Here is a 19,287-nt window from a genome sequence, read left to right as displayed (position 1 = left end):
TCACGTGATGATATGAAGTGGATCATATCATTTGGTGATTGGTTGGTGCATGTGTTGCATCAATATTGGAGGAGATGGAATGGAAAGCGCAAGGCAAAGGTATAACCTAGGGCATTTCCATTTCATCGGTCATAGGTGTGTAGAGAAGTTTATGACCAGATTAAGGATAGATGGCCGTACTATCAAGAGGGGCAAACTTGTTTGCATATCGGTCATCTAGTGCCACTTGAGCGACCTAACTTTGCATACGTGTTAGGATCGAGTGGCGTGGCAAGTTGAGAGGCTAACTCCTTTAGGAAAATATTTGTGAAAATGCTAACACACTTGCACATGGTGGTGTACAATTAGTGGTGTTGGCACATTTGCAAAGGAGGTGTTGGAGTTGATTTTGTTCTACTTGGAGAAGAGAGAGAAGTCTTTCGGTGTTCTCCGAACATTAGGATGGCTTTTAGATTGGAATACTGCTTTGATCCATTTTGATTTGGATTGAGTATTCATATAGATTGGATAGCACTCTAAGTAAGCTTTCCAAAATGTCCAAGATCATCGAATTCGGAGTTCGGAGCTAGAATTTAGCAACCTAACAAGTTGAACTACAGAAACAGGACGCTCTGAGTCCGGTGCGCACAGGACGAGTGCCCATGCCTTTCCACCCTCCTGCCACCGACATCCTCGGCATCACTCTAGATCGACACACTACACGACGGTGGGGGTGGCTTGAACATGGGGAAGAAGACTGAACTTTCTGATGGCAGAGTTGAGGAAGCAGTGCCACTACAGGGAAGGATACTCTATTCAGTGCTACTGCAAGAGAATTGCAAGTAACAGTCTTTTAGTTTTCCACCTATTATTCTTTTGGGGTAAATTGTGACCTTTTCTTTAATAAACATAAGATCTTTATGCAATAGAGCACCACTCGAGAAACCAAGCATAGAGCTAGCTGCATCTGTTCCCTCCATCCAAAAATGGAAGGCATATTTGTTTTGTGAAATTCATACTTTATATATTTTGACCAACACTTTAAGCTACTAATATATTTATATGTACGAAAAAACTATATCATATTTCTTGAAACAGCAAAACTATATCATATCCCTACATGATTTTATTTGCATTTCGCTGACTTTGTAATTATAAATGATGTATTTTGTGAGGAAAGAATGGTCAGTGTATAAATGTAAATATTGCGTCAAAATAAAAGGGGTCTATTTTTGAACGTGGAGGGCAAATATATAGGTTAGGTGGCATAATTTTTTTACACATACACAAACGGAAGGAGATTTCTTACATAATATAATTATGAAGATACTCCACGTGTTGTTGTGGTGATTGCGGAAAAAAATATAAATTTAAATAGAGACGACATGGATAGCGCATTAGGAGGTTGAAAGTTAGTGGCACAACATCTCTACTTAATGCCACTAACTTAATTTCAACCTCTTAATGTCAACTCTTAATGCCACTAACTAAGAGTCATGTCATGACATAGCTATTAGTGGAAGTTAGTGGTATGACATGACTATTAGTCGTCATGCCACTAGTAGTGGAAGATGATGTGGATATCTTGCATGGTGAGATAAAACTTGAGATATGTGAATAGCTTGCATTAAGAGGTTGAAAGTTAGTGCCACGATATAGCTATTAGTGAAAGATGATTTGAATATCTTGCATGCTAAGATAAAACATGTAGTTGGGATTAGCTTGGCTGAAAAGTCATGGTTAAAAGTACTCTTCGCTTATTTATTGTGAAAAAAACATATTATTAAATGGCTAACAGATTCGACAGATAAGCTCAAACAACCAGCCTCACCGGAGATATAGATTATACTCGTCAGTAGTCGCGTGGGCGTGACGCTCGCCCTCGATGCACTTGAAGCAATATATCCATCCCTATTTAAACTGACTCGTCACATTGGGATGGGATCAGTAAACATTGTGCTTTCATTCCTCGAAGTAACCAAAGCCACACATCCCATCGTAGTCCATGGTGGAGGTGGAGCGTAACCTACGCATGGTTGCAGGTGACGGAGAAACCAGCTACGCCAAGAATTCTAGACTTCAGGTGTGTACTGTTTTCCCCCCGTGTATTCCTTTTGAAGTTAATTAATTACATTACCCTGTGACAAATCTTATAGGTTCCTAGGAGAATATACTGTACATGCACGCACTCGCTCCCTTATATTAGTAATAATCTTCAAATTACGTGGAAAGATAAAAATAGTAATACAGCTGTGTGTATCCTAGGAGAAAGCAATGCTCGAGGTTAAACCAATGCTTGCGAAAGCTATTACAGAAGTCTGCATGGCTCTTATTAGCGGCCCGACGAGCACGATGGTCATCGCCGACCTAGGCTGCTCTTCAGGGCCAAATGCAGTCCTCTTTGTGGCCAGCGTGGTCCGTGTGGTTGAAGAACACTGCAAGAGCTTACTAGGATGCCATGAGCCACTGGAACTCTTGTTCTTCCTTAACGACCTGCCAAAGAATGATTTCAACAATCTCTTCCGGTCTCTGGAACAAATCAAGAATATGGTTGATATCCACCACCCTTGCAATTATGGGGGAGAGACGATTGTGACACCTCCATATTATGTCGCTGGGTTGCCAGGTTCTTTCTACACAAGGCTTTTCCCTTGTCATAGCGTCCACTTCTTCCATTCCTCCTACTGCCTCATGTGGCTGTCCCAGGTACCAACTTATTAATATATGTTCTTTCCTATATATCGTTTTTACTTAGGTTATTATGTTTTTAACTTAATTACTTTTGCAATAACATTAGTAATGGTTGTTGAGGGTGTTTGTGTGCTCAAACCACCCGAGTCCGAATCCTGTCATCGATGTGAATTCATTTGCCTGTTTTCTTCTTATAACATAGACAAGCTTTTTTTTAATAATGGAATGGTATATCCTTTGTCAATATACACAGCTGTTCAAATACAAACCACGAGCTTTTAGGCTCATACCGAAATACCACAGAGAAAGAGTCAGGAAAATTAAATAGAAAGGAAAAGCTTCAATTCTATTCGAGAACTTGCATCCGAACTTATTAGCAAAGCTGCCTGCTAGTTCCCCGGAAGGTGTTCATGTTTTCTTAAAAAAAACTTTGGTAAGCCTTGGTTTGACCTACCTATAGGACCATATGCTTGAGCTCGGTACAGTCTTGGACCGCGAGTTGCCTAAGTTGAGTTATCTCAGAGACAATCAAACTCAACACTCGACCAAACCTCGTCTAGGTTCAGCTTGGATCAAGGAAGTAACTAATACCTATGTAAGCCTTTTCTATAAGGCCTTGTTTAGTTCGCAAAATTTTTCAAGATTCCCCGTCACATCGAATCTTGCGGCACATGCATGGAGCATTAAATATACATGAAAACAAAAACTATTTGCACAGTTCATCTGTAAACCGCGAGATGAATCTTTTGAGCTTAGTTACTCTATAATTGGACAATGTTTGTCAAATAAAAACGAAAGTGCTACAGTGCCGTTTTTCGGTGAAAACTTAAATAAGCGCCATTCAAAATTTTGGGGTTCATGGCAAGGGACGAAAAGCGCCGGAAAAACTGAAAAAAATCTGCATTCATAGTCGTAGGAGACATACACTGGTATAGTTAGGACGTACAAACTCCAAGGAATGCAAATGTTTCTTATGTATTAACTTGGCCGAAACTCAAGTATATATGTTCGAGTTATTGGATTGAAATTTCAAAATAAAAACATGTGGGAGAAATATAGTGCAAGTCAAGCTTTAAATACTACACTAATTGAGCTTTTTGGGCTCGCTAAAGCATAAGTGAATTGCACAAATTTTTCATTCAACTTGAACATTTTAGTTGAACTAGTCAGCAGGGTGGGGGCTTTGTTCACAACGTAATTAGACAGGACTCCTAATTTTTTGGTCAAGGTCCGCCTCTGCTGGTCAGTACATAAAGTCATCAAGCCACAAATCAAGAATTATATGTTGTTGATATTGCTTGTTTGAACCGTCAGTCACTAAATAAAGTTTTTGCGTTCTGACTTATGAATGCTTTTGTGCTACTTTGAGCCATTAAAAATATAGCTTATCGAGATCGAATATCTCATGATCGAGCCTCAAACTATATTTTATCTACGTGGTCAAATGTGCGGGGCAATCAAGATATGTCAGGGCATGGCATTCCATGCTAGCTAGCCCCACGTGATATGCCAGCCCATCGGTGATCAGACATGGCACGGTTAGCTCTGTTTGGATCCAACCACCAACTAAAAAATTTAGCTAGTTTAGTCAGCTAAACTTTGACAGAGGGTGTATAGATCTCAATAAAATTCTTTACCATGCTACCCCTCATTAATTTCATTGTTTAGCTTGCTAAACTTCAGCTTTGGGTAAGTTGGTCATTGAGGTTTTTTATCTTGTTTTAGCTAGGTTGAAATAACTAAAAGGTTGTGTATATTTTGGCCTTTACTACAGTTTAGCAGAATTTAGCTATGTACTGTTTAGTTCCACCAGACCACCATAGATAAATTTAGCAAGCTAATTAAAGTTTAGCCGGTGGATCGGCCTTAATTGTTCAATGCCGCCCAGGCAAGAACCAGCTAGAGTCCTACGTGATATGCCTGCCCGTCAACCTAGACTACGTGTGTGCGTGCTGGAACCGGTAGCAACACGCGCTAGCAGGGACAGTAGCACACGTGCTTCTAGGAGCGAGCTTAAGGCCTCGTTCAGTTCGTGAAAATTTTTGGATTTCGCTATTGTAGCACTTTCGTTTGTTTGTGGCAATTATTGTCCAATCACAAACTAACTAAGGTCAAAAGATTCGTCTCGCGATTTATAGATAAACTGTATAATTAATTTTTGTTTTCGTCTATATTTAATGCTTTATGCATGTGTCGCAAGATTCGATGTGACGGGGAATTTTAAAAAAATTTGGGAACTAAACAAAGCCTAACTTACACCATGCAGGAGCAGTGCAGCACACACATGTGGGCTAGGTAAAAACAACAGGCTAGTTTTCATGTTTGCATATCTATATTTTTTTAATTGCCGCTACCTGCCAGTAGATGAATTTAAAATTGACTTTCTACTAGCATACGATAAACTTTGTATTTTAAGATTTAGATCTTTGTAATTTCAAATTTTATATTTGAAATTTAAAAACTTTATACTAGCACACTGTTCATTGAGGTTGTATTGAGCTCCTCCTCCGTTGTTTGCACTCAATGGCTACAGTACCTCAATGGCGCACGCCAAACTAGCATGATGCAAGCACTGCCCAATAATCTATGGAACACCACAAACAAATAGCAAACATAAAAAAGATGGAAACAAACCCTAAAATAAAGATCTAGTCAGCAATGGATCTTCAAAGGGAAAAACAAATCTAGTGTTTATGAAAAAACATGAACCTACGCAGCCAAAGCTCAGAACTACCAAATGCCAAGATTAAATATAAAAGACTATAGGAGGTGAAACCATATATGGGGTTTAGAGAAGTGGACTAGAACTGTAGAGGCAAAGAAGCAAAGAGGTTATAGGCAAGAGTGACGATAAGGACAAGATGGGGTCATGTCTCTATGGTGGCAATAGGCACATAAAATGAGAAAAACAAAGTGGTGTGAGATGTGAGAGAGACTAAGGGGTGGGGCAAGAAATGGAATATAAGGATACATGGTTTAGAGGCATTTGGATGAGGGTATATATATATATTATGGTGGAGGTTATGGATCAAGCCCATACTGCTAAATGGGGTGACACACTAGACCAAGCACAAACATGGCGCAATGTGTCGGACCAAAATTATGGGTCACAATGCCGGCCTATCTAGCCATTTATAATTATTTCCTATAGCCTTAGTTGTAGTAGGAAAATATCTTTTGTATGCAATTCCATCACTGTCTGCTCTATCGTCTCGATTTCTAGCAAAGTGAAATAAGAAAGGTTAGAAACTAACTATTTTCTATCATATACACTATCCTCATTTGGATTTCAAATTTTTGTTCATGTAGACTTAGCATGTATGTGCTTTTTTGAAGAACTCATCATACTTTCTTCTACTAAAATGTTCTTGAAAAAATGCATATATGTAGATATTTTTTCATGCCTAAAACCAACTTGATCGAGCTTAGAAAAATTAGACCACGCTTGGGTCAAATCCCACAAGAACAGGATACACATGAATAGATCCACGCAACCTAGCATAATAATCTGCATACACGTAGCTTTCCTTCCATTGGCATCAACAAAAATTTCATATGTTTTATAATGGAATTACAAGGTCAAAAAGCTTCAAACCATGGACCAATTTAATTTAACGATAGGACAATAAGTGTGCATAAGCTTAGAGATGAAAATACACACCACTATATATGTACCATGTGTTCCACAAAACAATGTTGTCACACCCATATTTTAAGAACAAAATAGGATGCATAAAAGACTCATATGTGCTCCAGGAATAGCCACACACATAAGTAGACAAATCTCAAATGTACCATTGCAGTGTTTATTACATAGCGGAATATAACATAACACATAGTCTCATACAAAGATGATAGCATAGAGTAAACAACGCTCTCGACGGAAGCTTCACATAGGGACAACATTGACTGGTTGACTCCAAGCCTAGTACTCGTAACGGTAATCCGCATTCCAGTCATCTTCATTATCATATCCTGAGGTGTTGGGAAATTGCAAGAGTGAGCACATATCGTACTCAACAAGTATAACCAGGGGTTCATGAGGCTCAAATAGCTGACACTGGTTTGACTGCATTTAGCTTTTAGTAGTTGATAGCATGTTTAATCACTGGATAGCAAATATCAAGGTAGCATAACTAATCCCATAATCCACATGATCAATGTATACAAGAATTAAGAATAGCACATATAAACAACATAATAAACCATCCTTTATTATCATTATTCATGTTCATCGGTGTCCGTCTATTCCGTCAGTTTTCCGGGCCGCCCGTATCCGTGGGCACGGCTAGTATACCAGATTTAACACTATGCAGAGGTTGTACATCTTTACCCATGAGTCGTGATTTACCCTTTCGCCCGAGGTTGCAAGTCTCTTAACCCCCTTCCTAGGGAGGTCGGCAGGGATCACTATGAAGCCTTTCAAAGGTTTCGTCTAACAAGTTAGGGCCATTAGATTCACTCGGCAGGCAGATATAGAGCCCCCCTTCCATGGCACATAACCCGCAGCCTATACACATGGACAGAGGCCACACTATACCCAACGTGTCTAGCCATTCTTACGCCATTTAAGGTAACCGCTAACAAGCTAGAAAAAGGTCCTCATACTGAGCTAAAACCAGAGCCATGTAGCCCTCATGGTTGTACGAGTTGTCCCAGCTTTTGCCAAGGGATAAGTCCTTATGGAGGGTCAAGATCAATCTAGCAAAAGCTAGAGTTCTTTCCACCCTTTATATTCAAGTTGCTAGAAAGCTTATTTTATTGTTTATTGTATATTCAAATATTCATGTTACAAGATCATGGATTAATAATCAAGCACTAGCAAGAACTACCCAAATGCATATCCAAATAGGTAACAAGGAATTCAGGATAACAAACATCTATGATTTTGCTAAGGTCATCAAGGTAGACACATGCATATGATATATTGTGTTAATTGTGTATAGGTAGCAAGGATAATCCCAAGTTATACTTGCCTTGATCAAAGCTCTCCTGAGCCTGCTGGTCCTCAAAGTCTTGATCTTGATCACCAACGTACGGCTCACCGTCTAATCCCAATCATCAATCAACAACACGCAATCCAATGTAGACAATCATACACGAAGCAAACAAGATATAATTAGAACAATACACCAAACAGTAGTAAAACAAATATAAAAGTTTATCAAAATATTCTACGCAGCACTACGATCACAGAAACGTAAAGTTCACGAAAATCGGAATTAAAACGAGAAAGATACGAATTTTCTAAGATTTCCTATAGAGAAATAATTAATTAAATGCTACTGCAGAATTTAAAAGTTTCAAAACAGTGAAATATTACTTCTAACATGTAGAGCTCGTAAATGCGAACCTAACGCAATTTGAATGGACAAAAACGGAGTTAAGATGAATATTTTATAAGCAATCTAAGTTCAGTGACAATTCTGTAATTATTGGAAAGCGTATTTTCTTTTAAGCCGATAAGAATACGTTTTCCAAATGGGAAAACGGAAACCAGGTAATACGCCAAGGGACGGCGGGTTCTATTATAGAATTGACCAGGGGCTCTTTAGCATAAGTTACCCCGAAGGGGTATCTTCTTTTTCTGACCGTCGATCTCGGATCCAACGATGGAGATCCAACCAGGGGGCCATCGGCGGCCGGCTGGCCGGATGGGGCACCCAACACGGCGGCGCCATGGGGAGGCCTCGCCGGAGTTGCCTTTTTCTGGATTCGGAGCGCTAGAAATCAAACGAAGCATACCCGGCGAAGGAGGAGCTCTCCGCGACTTCACCTATGCACTTGGTTCGGCCCGAGGTGGAGCAAGGAGAGCGTGCTGCGGTGGCGCTAGGATTCGAACTCGGCGAGATCCGAAAGGACGCGACAGAGGCGTCTAGGGCTCGGATTAATGAGCTTGGGGACGAAAAGGTGTCACGGGTTGATTTGGGGAGCTTTATAGGGCATTGGTTGGCTCCACAAGCAAGAAATCCCGTGCTTTGCGGGATAGGTTCCGGATGGAAAAGGAGCCCGGCTCGAACACGCGCGAGGAAGAAGGAAGCGCCCCGCTGCCAGGCGGGGCCCGAGTGTCAGAGGGAGAGTGGGACGGGGCCCGGGTGTCAGCCAAAGACGGAGAGAGGGGAGGGCGCGCTCCGCGGGCCTGGGCTGGCTGTGCGCGCTGGGCTGGTCTGCTGGGCCGAGAGAAAAGCGGCCGCGGGAGATGGATGTGGGTGGGAGCCTAGGCCACGGCCTGGTTCCAGGGAGGCTTTCTCCCCCCTTTTTTTTCTTTTCTTTTTATCTCCTTTTGCAAATCTTTTCCAAAGAAAATTTTAAACATAAACAATGAGATAAAAACAGAAACAACAACACAAAAATAAATGATATTCCCAGCATGAATGCAAAAGCGTGTTGCTACCCTTATGATGAATTTTAATTTTCACAAAATAATTTATTTGCTAGATTCAAATGCTCACAAAAATTACTTAAATAAATCAATTTAATTCCTATTAATTCAAAAGAACTTTTTGGGTGTTACAAATGTACCATTATTTATCCAACTGAAGCTGAGTGTGCAATACAACTTCTTCCCATGTAATTGATTGATCCCTATCCTCATACAGCCTCAGTTCCAAAATATAAGTTGTTTTTATTTTTCCTTAGTCAAACTATTATAACTTTCACCAAGTTCATAAAAGTAATGCATGAACTTCTATATAACATTGAATTAGTTTTGTTAAGTCCACCATGACATATTTTTGGTATTGTGTTTATTTGGTATTGTAGATGGTAATATTTTATTATAAAAACTTCCTCAAAGTTGGAGAAGTTATAACTAGAGCAAAAATTGAAAATGACTTATGAATGGAGTATTCATGTTGAGTTTCATTTGGTTGTTTTATAGCCTCTTTCTTACATTATGTTGTCGCATATACATAGTTACCGGAAGAATTGGATATCAAAAGCACAACACACCTAAACGAAGGAAACATTTACATAACACGTACAACAGCACCTTCAGTGGTGAAAATGTACCAACAACAGTTCCAAAAAGACTTGTCACTGTTTCTTAAGCTGCGCTCCGAAGAACTTTCACCTGGTGGGCAAATGTTGTTGACATTACTAGGAAGGAAGAACAGAGATGCATTACATGGAAATCTCAATCATGTTTATGGATTACTTGGGCAAGCTATGCAGTCTCTTGTGGCAGAGGTACATGAACATATATATTATGTATGATATACGGAACATCTAATTTTGTGTGTCTAATAATTACTATTTTATAGAGATTGTTTCAACAATTAGATAAATATCATGCAACACACATGTTTTGATCTTATGTGCATTATCAAATTGTGCTGAATATTTACTGAAGTTGTATGCACATACATATGTAGGAAAGTAGGTCTTGTTTTAACTTTAAAGTAGCCATGAGATTAAATAAAACTAGCAAACTTTATTATATTTCAGCCACTTTTTGTCCATTAGATCATCAATATATATATCAAACAACTCACATGTCTTGTTTTCATATGAGGTGTCAAATGGTAGTAAACCTTACTAAAGCTGCATATGTGCAGTACTACCATTTTGTAGCATAGTAGTAGGAAATTTTAAGTGACTGAGAAATAAAAATATTTGTTTGAGAACTAGAGATAGTGATTATATATAAACACATATATCTAGCTAGCTCGTGGCATCTAATAACTATTTTCAAAATTAGAAGTTCTATCTGCAAATTCTTTTAACAAACAAAATGTAAGTGAAAGAGTCACCCTACCTAGTAGTCTTGTGCCAGTAGTCTTGTTAGATGGCACCCGCGTTTTTTAGTTTGTTGGGAATTTTTCTAGAAGTTCAGGATGCAAAGGGGTGTGACTAAATGTGTTGCACCTGAGAAAAATATCATACCATACATTTTAAGTAAAATAATGTTATTTCTTTTTTTTTTGTAAATCTTGGAAGATATATTGACGAAGTTCTTATTGGGGTCTACAATACATAAACTGACTGAACAAAATGTTCTTGCAACCATTCGCTACAGGGTATAGTGGACAAGGAAAAATTGTACTCCTTCAATCTACCCATTTATGGGCCATCAATTGATGAGGTGGCAACAATTGTTAGGCAGAGTGGGCTATTCAACATCGGCCACATCCAATTGTTTGAGTCAAATTGGGACCCGTATGATGATAGTGAAGGTGATCATGTAGTGGATAGTATTCAAAGTGGAGTGAACGTTGCTAGGAGCCTTAGAGCAGTGATGGAACCTTTGTTTGCAAGCCACTTTGGTGAACAAATACTTGATGAACTCTTCAAGAGGTATGCATGTAATGTGGCCAAACATCTCGAGAAGGAGAAGACCAAGTACTCAGTAATTGTCATGTTGCTGAATAGTAAAGGCTAGGTATGTATTCATCGGGCCAATGAGTCCTACAAGGCATTTGTCTGTTGCCAAGTGTAGTAGTCATGTTCTTATGTTGTTGTTAGAATGTGAAAGTTAGGACCTATTTGGCAGGGCTCCTCTCCGGCTCCGGCTTTGGCTCCTCTAGAGGAGCCCTGACAAACATTTTTCTGGAGAAGCCATTTTTGAGTAAAAAGCAGAAGAGTCAGAGCCGTTTTGGCGAAGCTACAATTTGTGGCTTTACCAAAACGGCTCCGGCTCTTCTAGAGGAGCCCCTCGTAGGAGCCGTGCCAAACACACACTTAATATTGTGTCGGTTGGTCTAGTGAAAGATTAGATTTTGGGGTTCAAATGGAATCCAATTTATTTAGTTATTTATTTATACAGCCTTTATCATGAGAAGTTCATTTTAAATCTTACTCCCATCTCCCTCCCCGAACATACCAAAATCCAACTTCTGTACCTAAACATGTGAAATTGTCATCATATCTGAGGTATCAAAGCTCGGTGTGCATACTACCACTATTGTGCCACACTATAACTATATGAAAACGTCTATTTTACTATCCTGAAAAATTCAGTTTCTCCATTTGACCTCCTGAATAAAATTTTAGTTCAATTCACTATGAGATTTATCTTTTCTTTGCTTTGAGTACATATTGAATTTTAATTTCCAATTTTGCAAAAAAAACAAGGACATACACAACAAAATTGCATATTGGAAATGGTTGAAATTCATATCGCCTCTAGAAATCATTTGAGTGATCCAACATGAAAAATAAGTACACATGCGGAGCGGTTGTCAGCCTTTACTCGCAAGATTGGTGGAAAATAGTCAGGTCATGCATAGATTAGGATTTGGGAGTAGCTTTTTTGTGAGCAAAGGATTTGGGAGTGAGTAGCTGAGGGAGGAGGATCTGACTTCTATGGGATTTTTTTCTCTATTCTCATAGGTATTTTTGTCATACCCATTTTTGGAAACAAAACCAAGTATAGAATTACATATGTGCCCAGAGACCAATCACATGCATGTAAGACAAATTACAAAAGTACCAAGCACAAAGATTTATTGCGTCATGTTTAATAATCCATTTAATTTTTATCAAAGTCTCAGCAAAAGTGAATAAGATAACTAAGCACTCGGTAAGCTCCTCCATAAGCCACAGGGACACTGACTAGTTGACCTCAAGCTTAATAGTCCTCAGGATACTTAGCATATCCACCATTATCTACTACCCATCTAGGATTTTTATCTAAGTAATTAAAATAAACAAGCGTAAGTACATCTCGTGCTCAACAAGAATAACATGGGGTTCATGAGGCTCAAAAAGTAGACACTGGTTTAACGACACTAGCTTTTAGTGAGTCAAAATTTTAGCATTAGTAGCAATAAATAAGCAATGCCCCAATTAAATCATATGAAACTGATAACATGAATAAATTGAAAACATCGGCGATCATTTGTTATTATTCCATAAGGAGTCCAAGGTCGCTCGTGACCATGAGCACGACTGTTATAATAACTTTACCCTCTCAAGAGGTTACACTTTCACCATAAGCCATGATTTACCCTTTCGCTCGAGGTCATGAGCCTCTTGAATCACTACCAAAGAAGGTCGACAAGGTTCAATACGAAGTGTTTCAAAAGTTCGTCTAATAAGTTAGGGTCATTAGATTTCCAATCGGCAAGAAGATATAGAGCCCCCTTCCAAATAGCACATTCCGTATAGGCTATACACATAAGTACAGAGGCCACACTATACCTGACTCGGTGAGCCCCTCTTGCATCATAAAGGTAACCACTAACAAGTTAAAAAAGGTCCTCATACTTGACTAAGGCCAAAGCCATATAGCACTCATGGTTGTACTGTAAGTCTCAAATGATTACTTACAGATAAGTCCTTAAGGAGGACAAAAGCATCATATATAAAGCTAAATGCTCTCATCCTTTAATTCACGTTGCTAAAAAGTGTCTTTTTATTTTTCGTTACATATCCCATTAAGCAAGTTTTAGTTCATAATCATAATTAATTGAGCACTAGCATCAACTACCCATATGCACAATAGTTCCCCAAGGTGACAAGGAACAGGATATAAGCAGCAAGAATAAATTTCTACATGCATATGATCAAACTATTATTAAAGTGAATAGGACAACAAGGATGATGTTCCCCATACTATACTTGCCTTGTTCAAAGGGTTCATGTTGTTCCTGCTCGTCAAAGTAGTACTTCTGGTCACCCAAGTATTGCTCATTGTCTATACTCAATCAACGCAGCAGCACACAAGTATCCAGAGACAATCATGCAAGGCAAACAAGACTATAGAATAGAATTGTACACCAATAGTAGAAAAATATGTTGAAAAGGTTTTAGATCTATTTTAGGCTTTGTTATGATCACCTAGACTCAAATTGTACTCGAAACAGATAAAAAACAGAAAAGATATGGATTAAACAATATTTCATAAACAAGATTTAATAGTTTGAATCTAATTACTTCATGAATTTTAAAGGTGGAAAACATGATTAACAGGGGTATTAACATGTAGATTACTTAAGTACGAACCTAGCACAACTTGAACAGATCAAAATCGAAGCTAAAACAGAGATTTTATGCTTAAAACAAGATTAGTGGCAAAACTATAAATAAAGCAAACTCATTTCCAAATTAAATAAATAAAAAAAGAAAATCATGGTTTTCAATCTAGGTGGACTATGGGTTCAAAATAAAGAAAATAGCAGGGGGTTTAACAAAAACGCCAGACAAACCACTATGAATCAATAAAGACCGTTGGATCTAGATCGGATGTTTAAAATAGAAGGGAGAGGAGGTCGTCGGCGCATAGGGAACTGACAGTGGCACTCTGGTCGAAAAATCAGGGCACCTCGCTGGCGTTCGTCGATATGGCGACTCCAAGCATCATCGGCCTAAGGGAAAACACCAGGAGGGAGAGCGGAGCACGGCGACCTTGGCTAGGGGATTGGGAGAGGCCACGAGGGCACAAAGGCAAGCACATACTCGATTTGGCGGACTAGCTCGCCGGCAAAGCTTTGGCGAAGCGAGGAGAATGGCAGAGAGCGAGAGGACTGTTGCGAGGGCTCACGATGGAGGCGACCGGTGCAGGGGCTTGGTTTATATTGCCCAAGGACTGCGCCATCGATGGAAGGTGTGGATTGAGGGGAAGATTTGGGGGTGGCAAAAAACGGAAGGAGGTGCTTGCGGAGGAAGGCGGCGGTGCTGATGGCGACGCAGGCCTACCTATCAGCGAAAGAAGTCGCAGGACCGAGCTATCAGCCTAAGGGAGAGAAGAGAGGAGCGTCCGTAGGACTTCTGGGCCGACCTAAGAAATAGACACGCTGGAGTGTAGTTGGCAGGGACGAAGCCAGAAAAAAATTTAGGGGGCTGAACAAAAGTTCTACATCGATTTAGCTCTACTATTATCCCTCGTAATAGAAAAAATATATTAGCTTGAAGTAATCTTATATTAAAAATATAGATCAATGATAAAATTCATAAAATATATTAAAAAATAAAGTTCTCAGCCCACCCTCCCTTATAAGTTTGTGTTTAAAATTAGAAAGAGCACTAGGGATTCCACTGGACCAGCAGCGGTAGGGGGGCTGGAGCCCCCCTAGCCCCACCGTTGACTTCGTCGCTGGCAGTTGGGACTGTGGGGTGTGAGGGAGCGGGCCAGTTGGGCCAAAAGAGAGAGAGGGGTGAGGTTCTCCTTTTCTCTTTTTTGATTTCTTTTATTTCGAAACCATTTTTCAAATAAATTTTGAATTCTCTTTTTGAATCTTGAATCAAACCACTCAATACAAAAATAATATGGAGCAGTAGGTATGCATAAACATATAGCTAGACCTTATAATTTCTTTTAATTTAATAAAATTTATTAATTCCCTAAGTTTGAATGCTCACCAATTGCATAACAAAATCAATTTTATCTATTTCCAAAGAATGAATTTTTTAGGGTGTTATAATTTTTTTTGCGAAACCTAGATATAAACACAAATGCTCACATATACGAATGCATATAAACGCATGCATGCACACTGTACCCCGAGCATGTTTGAAAAACTGAGATGACGAACCGACAAAGCTCAAAAGGATCTCGCTGGTGGGCACGTCACATGCCAAAAGGGCATCGTTACATCGTAAATAAATCTATCTATATTTATACCTATTTATAAAGAGAGAAAATTTCAGGCTGCCAATATTTTTTCTGCCTGCCCTGTCCGGCTTCGGTTGTGCGGAAACCTCTGTCCGCGATTAGATTAGGTTATAACACAAGTTACATCCGCAGCCGACAGCAGCGATCCTCCCAAAGTCTCGATCGACCGTCCGGTCCATGCACGCAAGCCGCACACGCCGGCTTCCATGTACTGGCTTGGTCCGTGCATAGCTCCGAGCCTCCGACGGACATGGCACAAACTTAGGGCTTAAGCTAACCCTATATCCATTAATGTGATTGAATCGATATATTTTAGGATTGTTTCTTTTTTGTGAATTAGTATTTTATAAGATTAATCTATGTCTATACTTCTATATCTTTTCCTAATATATAATTGTAAAAAATTTAGTCCATCATATCTTTATATGTCCACCGGTCAGATTAATTAAACGATGCCTGGTCCAATTGGGTTAGGGGAAAAAAGAAAAGTTACGGGCTGAATCTAACTCCGAAGCCTAACACAAGTTTAAACCAATTTTAGACCGAACCAAGCGAATAGTTAGGCTTGACTAAAATCCAAAATGACCAGAAAAAATTCCTTTTTATTATTAGAGAAGAAGGAACTATAGATTAGGACTTTGATTTTTTTCCTCCGATTGACATCTAAGTAAGGGGGTGCTTAGTTCCCCCATAGAATCCAAAATACAAAATACCAATTACTTTGGAGTGATGAAATACAAAATGCCAAAATCAGGGTCATGGTTAGTTCCATTCAAAATGCAGAATTTATTGTCCTCATGAGAGCCTCTTGAGCCTCTTTTTGAGGTTTTTTGTCTCTTAAAGTCAAAATACAAAATGGAGAATAACCACCTTTTTGCCAAAAAAAATTGCATGGTGTTTAGTCTATTTTGCAAAATGATGGACCAAAACCCAATTTTTTTGAAAAAAGGGAAACTAAACACCCCCTAAATAAAGCAGTGGAGCAAAATAAAGAACATAATTCTTATCCTTTTTCTATTTGACTATTAAGAATTCTATTTAGAATACTTAGGATGTGAGGAATCTATTTATATTAGGACTTCTACTCCACATATTGGTTTAGACGTAAGTTATTCTAACTCGTATGAGCACGGGTTATATATAAGTTTAGATAAAAGAAACTTTTCATTGTTCGGTAGTTAGAGGAAGATAGACAAAAAAAAATGGACAAAAAAAGAACCTAAAATTTTACCTCTTTATTATTAGGTATAAATATATATAATTAGGTAATAGAGATATAGATATAGATTTGATAGCTTTTTTCTCCCGTTGCAACGCACGGGTATTTTTGCTAGTAAATCTATAAAATGTCAAAAAAAAAAAGGAAAAAGCTGAAGGGCACCAATTGTTGACATACAGTGTGGTTGATGGATTCCAAGAGACACGCGGCTGGCAATTTCCATTGCTGCATGGGCTTCTCCGCCGAACGCCGTTCAGATTTCAAAAACCTTCCACAGATACACGTATTATTAGATTGATGAGGTGTCCTGGTACAAGTGACACTTCTTTTTAGACAGAACATTTTTACTACAGAACATTTTTACTATAGTCTAAAAAAAACTAATATTTTTGACTTTAAGATATCATATTTGACCGCTGGTCTTATTTAAAAATTTTGTATAAATCATAAAATAAATAAATCATTATTAAAGTATCTTTAATAATCAAATAATTCATATCAAAATAGAAGATATTTATATAAAACGTTTTAATAAGATGGATGGTCAAACAAAATGTTTAAAAGTCAACAATAACAGTTTTTTTGAGACGGATGTAGTATTTATTTGAGCTTATCGTGGTTAAAATCAACACTACTTTTCAGTCATAAAATATTGTTTTTCTCTCACAATAATTAGCATCAACATCAACAACAGACACAACCATCAGCTGAATAGCACGTTTACCGACTTTGAGGATTGAATTATTTTTTCAAAAGAAACGTTGAGACATGTGAAGTGCTGTATTTGGGCTTCGGAATTAGAGTTTAGGATTTTAGGGTCTTTGTGATCATTGACACTAACGTTTTGATGAAATCGTTCTCTCATTTAGGAAATGCTTAATTACGGTACTAGGAATTTAGCATGCTTAATTTCATAATAAGAGGAAAGAAATAAAAACAAAGAAGCTCACCTGGCTACCTAGAGATGAACAATCTCACCAACCTTGATATCTAAGGCTCGAGAATCATGTTTAGGACTTCAGGGTCTTTGTGATCTCTGGCACTAACTTTTTGATGAATCGTTCTCTCTCTAAATGCTTAGTTCCAATCGTAGGGATTCAACACATGTAAGCTCATAATAAAAGAAAAAAAACAAAAACAGAGAAGCTCACCTGGCAACACCAGAGACAAAGGACCTTACCACCCGTTAGATCTAAGGCTCTAGAAGAGGATAATTTAGGACTTCACGGTCTTCAGCACTAACATTTTGGTGAAATCTCTCTCTCTCTCTCAAGAAATGCTTAATTCCAATTACAGGGATTCAACACGCGTAAGCAGCTGATGATACGATACGAGAGAAAGAATGAAAACGAAGAAGCTCACTAGGTGACGACAGAGAAGAAGGACCTTGTCGGCCTTTAGATCTGAGGCTTCGAGATCAAGGCTTGAGACTTTAGGGGCTTCATGATCTCTGGCATTGAGGAGTTGCTAGAGGGAGGTTAATTGCCATACCAACCAAGAGATCGGGGGTGTTTAGATCAAAGACGTGGAAAACGCTAGGGGTCAGTAGCGTCTATAGCTAGGGACAAAAAATAGATAAGACATGATGATATAAGGATGAGTGGTGAGGAGGTTAGAGGATTCTTCTATGCATGCGCTTTGTAGTTAGATCACTCCTCCCTTTCTCTTTTTTCTTTTAGCCGCTACGATCCATAAGCTTAGGGGATATTTGGTTTGAACTACCCCTAATTCTAGATGGGGTGGCACATCATGCATAATTGCAAGCCATAATTTTGGTAAAATGAACCGATTTGCCATGCATAAGTGCAAGCCATAATTTTGATAAAATGACCTAATTTGTTATACATAACTTCTAGCCATAATTTTGATGAAAATGACCCAATATGTCAATGCTATACTAGTTATTAGTTTATGAAGAATTGTAGTGATAATAATGCCCATGGAAAAAGTAATAATGTGATGGTAATTATTATTACCACTCAACAAGATAAAAAATAATAACGAAAAAGAAAATGGATCACTTATTTCTCAAACTAATTAAACGTCCTCTTAAAAATTCGACTCGATGCTCGTTTTCACCCTTGTTTTTCTTGGAGGCCGCTGAACTTCCTTCGTGTACACATACGAGACAAGTTTTCAATCAAATTATTTGTCTTGTAGACATAAAAAAAAGAGTTTGGAATCACGATGCACACGCTAACCAAGGCACGACACGGCTCAGTCGAACTATACCCACCTTTAGGCCCCGGCTTTGTTTCCGTCCCGAAAACTAAAAAGTTTTCAAAAAAATTTCAAGATTTTTCGTCACATCGAATCTTTCGACACATGTATAAAGTATTAAATATAGACGAAAATAAAATTAATCACACAGTTTATCTGTAAATCGCGAGACGAATCTTTTGATCCTAGTTAGTCCATAATTAGACAATATTTGTCACAAACAAACAAAAGTGCTACAGTCGCGAAATCCAAAATCTTTTCGCATCTAAACAAGGCCCCAGTTTGGTTACGTCCGTGTTTGAACACATGCATAAAGTATTAAATATATAGTGTTTATAAAACTAAAACTATAGCTGAAGAGTAATTTAAGAGATGAATCTTTTAAGCCTAATTAGCCCATGATTATAATAATTGTCAAATAAGATGAAACTGCTACAGTACCGATTAAACTTTAACATCTCAAACCAAACATCTCCTTACATTTAGGCCTTATTTAGTTCACCCAAAAACCAAAAACTTTTCAAGATTCCCCGTTACATCGAATCTTACCGCATATGCATAAAACATTAAATATAGATGAAAACAAAAACTAATTACACAATTTGGCTATAAATCACGAGACACA

The 19,287-nt window shown here is 38.5% G+C and overlaps 1 protein-coding gene across 1 annotated transcript; it reads left to right on the top strand.

Moving 5' to 3' along the window:
- On the top strand, window positions 1,925-11,335 carry LOC8065707 (anthranilate O-methyltransferase 1). The gene is made up of 4 exons (XM_002438097.2): window positions 1,925-2,062; window positions 2,245-2,685; window positions 9,586-9,858; window positions 10,688-11,335. Exons 1-4 carry the CDS (start codon window positions 1,985-1,987, stop codon window positions 11,048-11,050), a joined length of 1,155 nt encoding a protein of 384 aa, XP_002438142.2. The 5' UTR covers window positions 1,925-1,984; the 3' UTR covers window positions 11,051-11,335.

The sequence above is a fragment of the Sorghum bicolor genome, chromosome 10 (assembly GCF_000003195.3).
Source record: "Sorghum bicolor cultivar BTx623 chromosome 10, Sorghum_bicolor_NCBIv3, whole genome shotgun sequence".
NCBI lineage: Eukaryota > Viridiplantae > Streptophyta > Magnoliopsida > Poales > Poaceae > Sorghum > Sorghum bicolor.
Note: the sequence above shows the minus strand (reverse complement) of the source record. Positions and strands in the feature narration are given on the sequence as shown.

What these genes read in the sequence shown, in the direction of transcription:
- LOC8065707 (XM_002438097.2), top strand. Translation starts at nt 1,985, where the DNA reads ATGGTGGAGGTGGAGCGTAACCTACGCATGGTTGCAGGTGACGGAGAA. An exon ending in GCCTCATGTGGCTGTCCCAG is followed by an intron (nt 2,686 to 9,585) that starts GTACCAACTTAT and finishes GCATATACATAG; the next exon opens with TTACCGGAAGAATTGGATAT. An exon ending in TGCAGTCTCTTGTGGCAGAG is followed by an intron (nt 9,859 to 10,687) that starts GTACATGAACAT and finishes CATTCGCTACAG; the next exon opens with GGTATAGTGGACAAGGAAAA.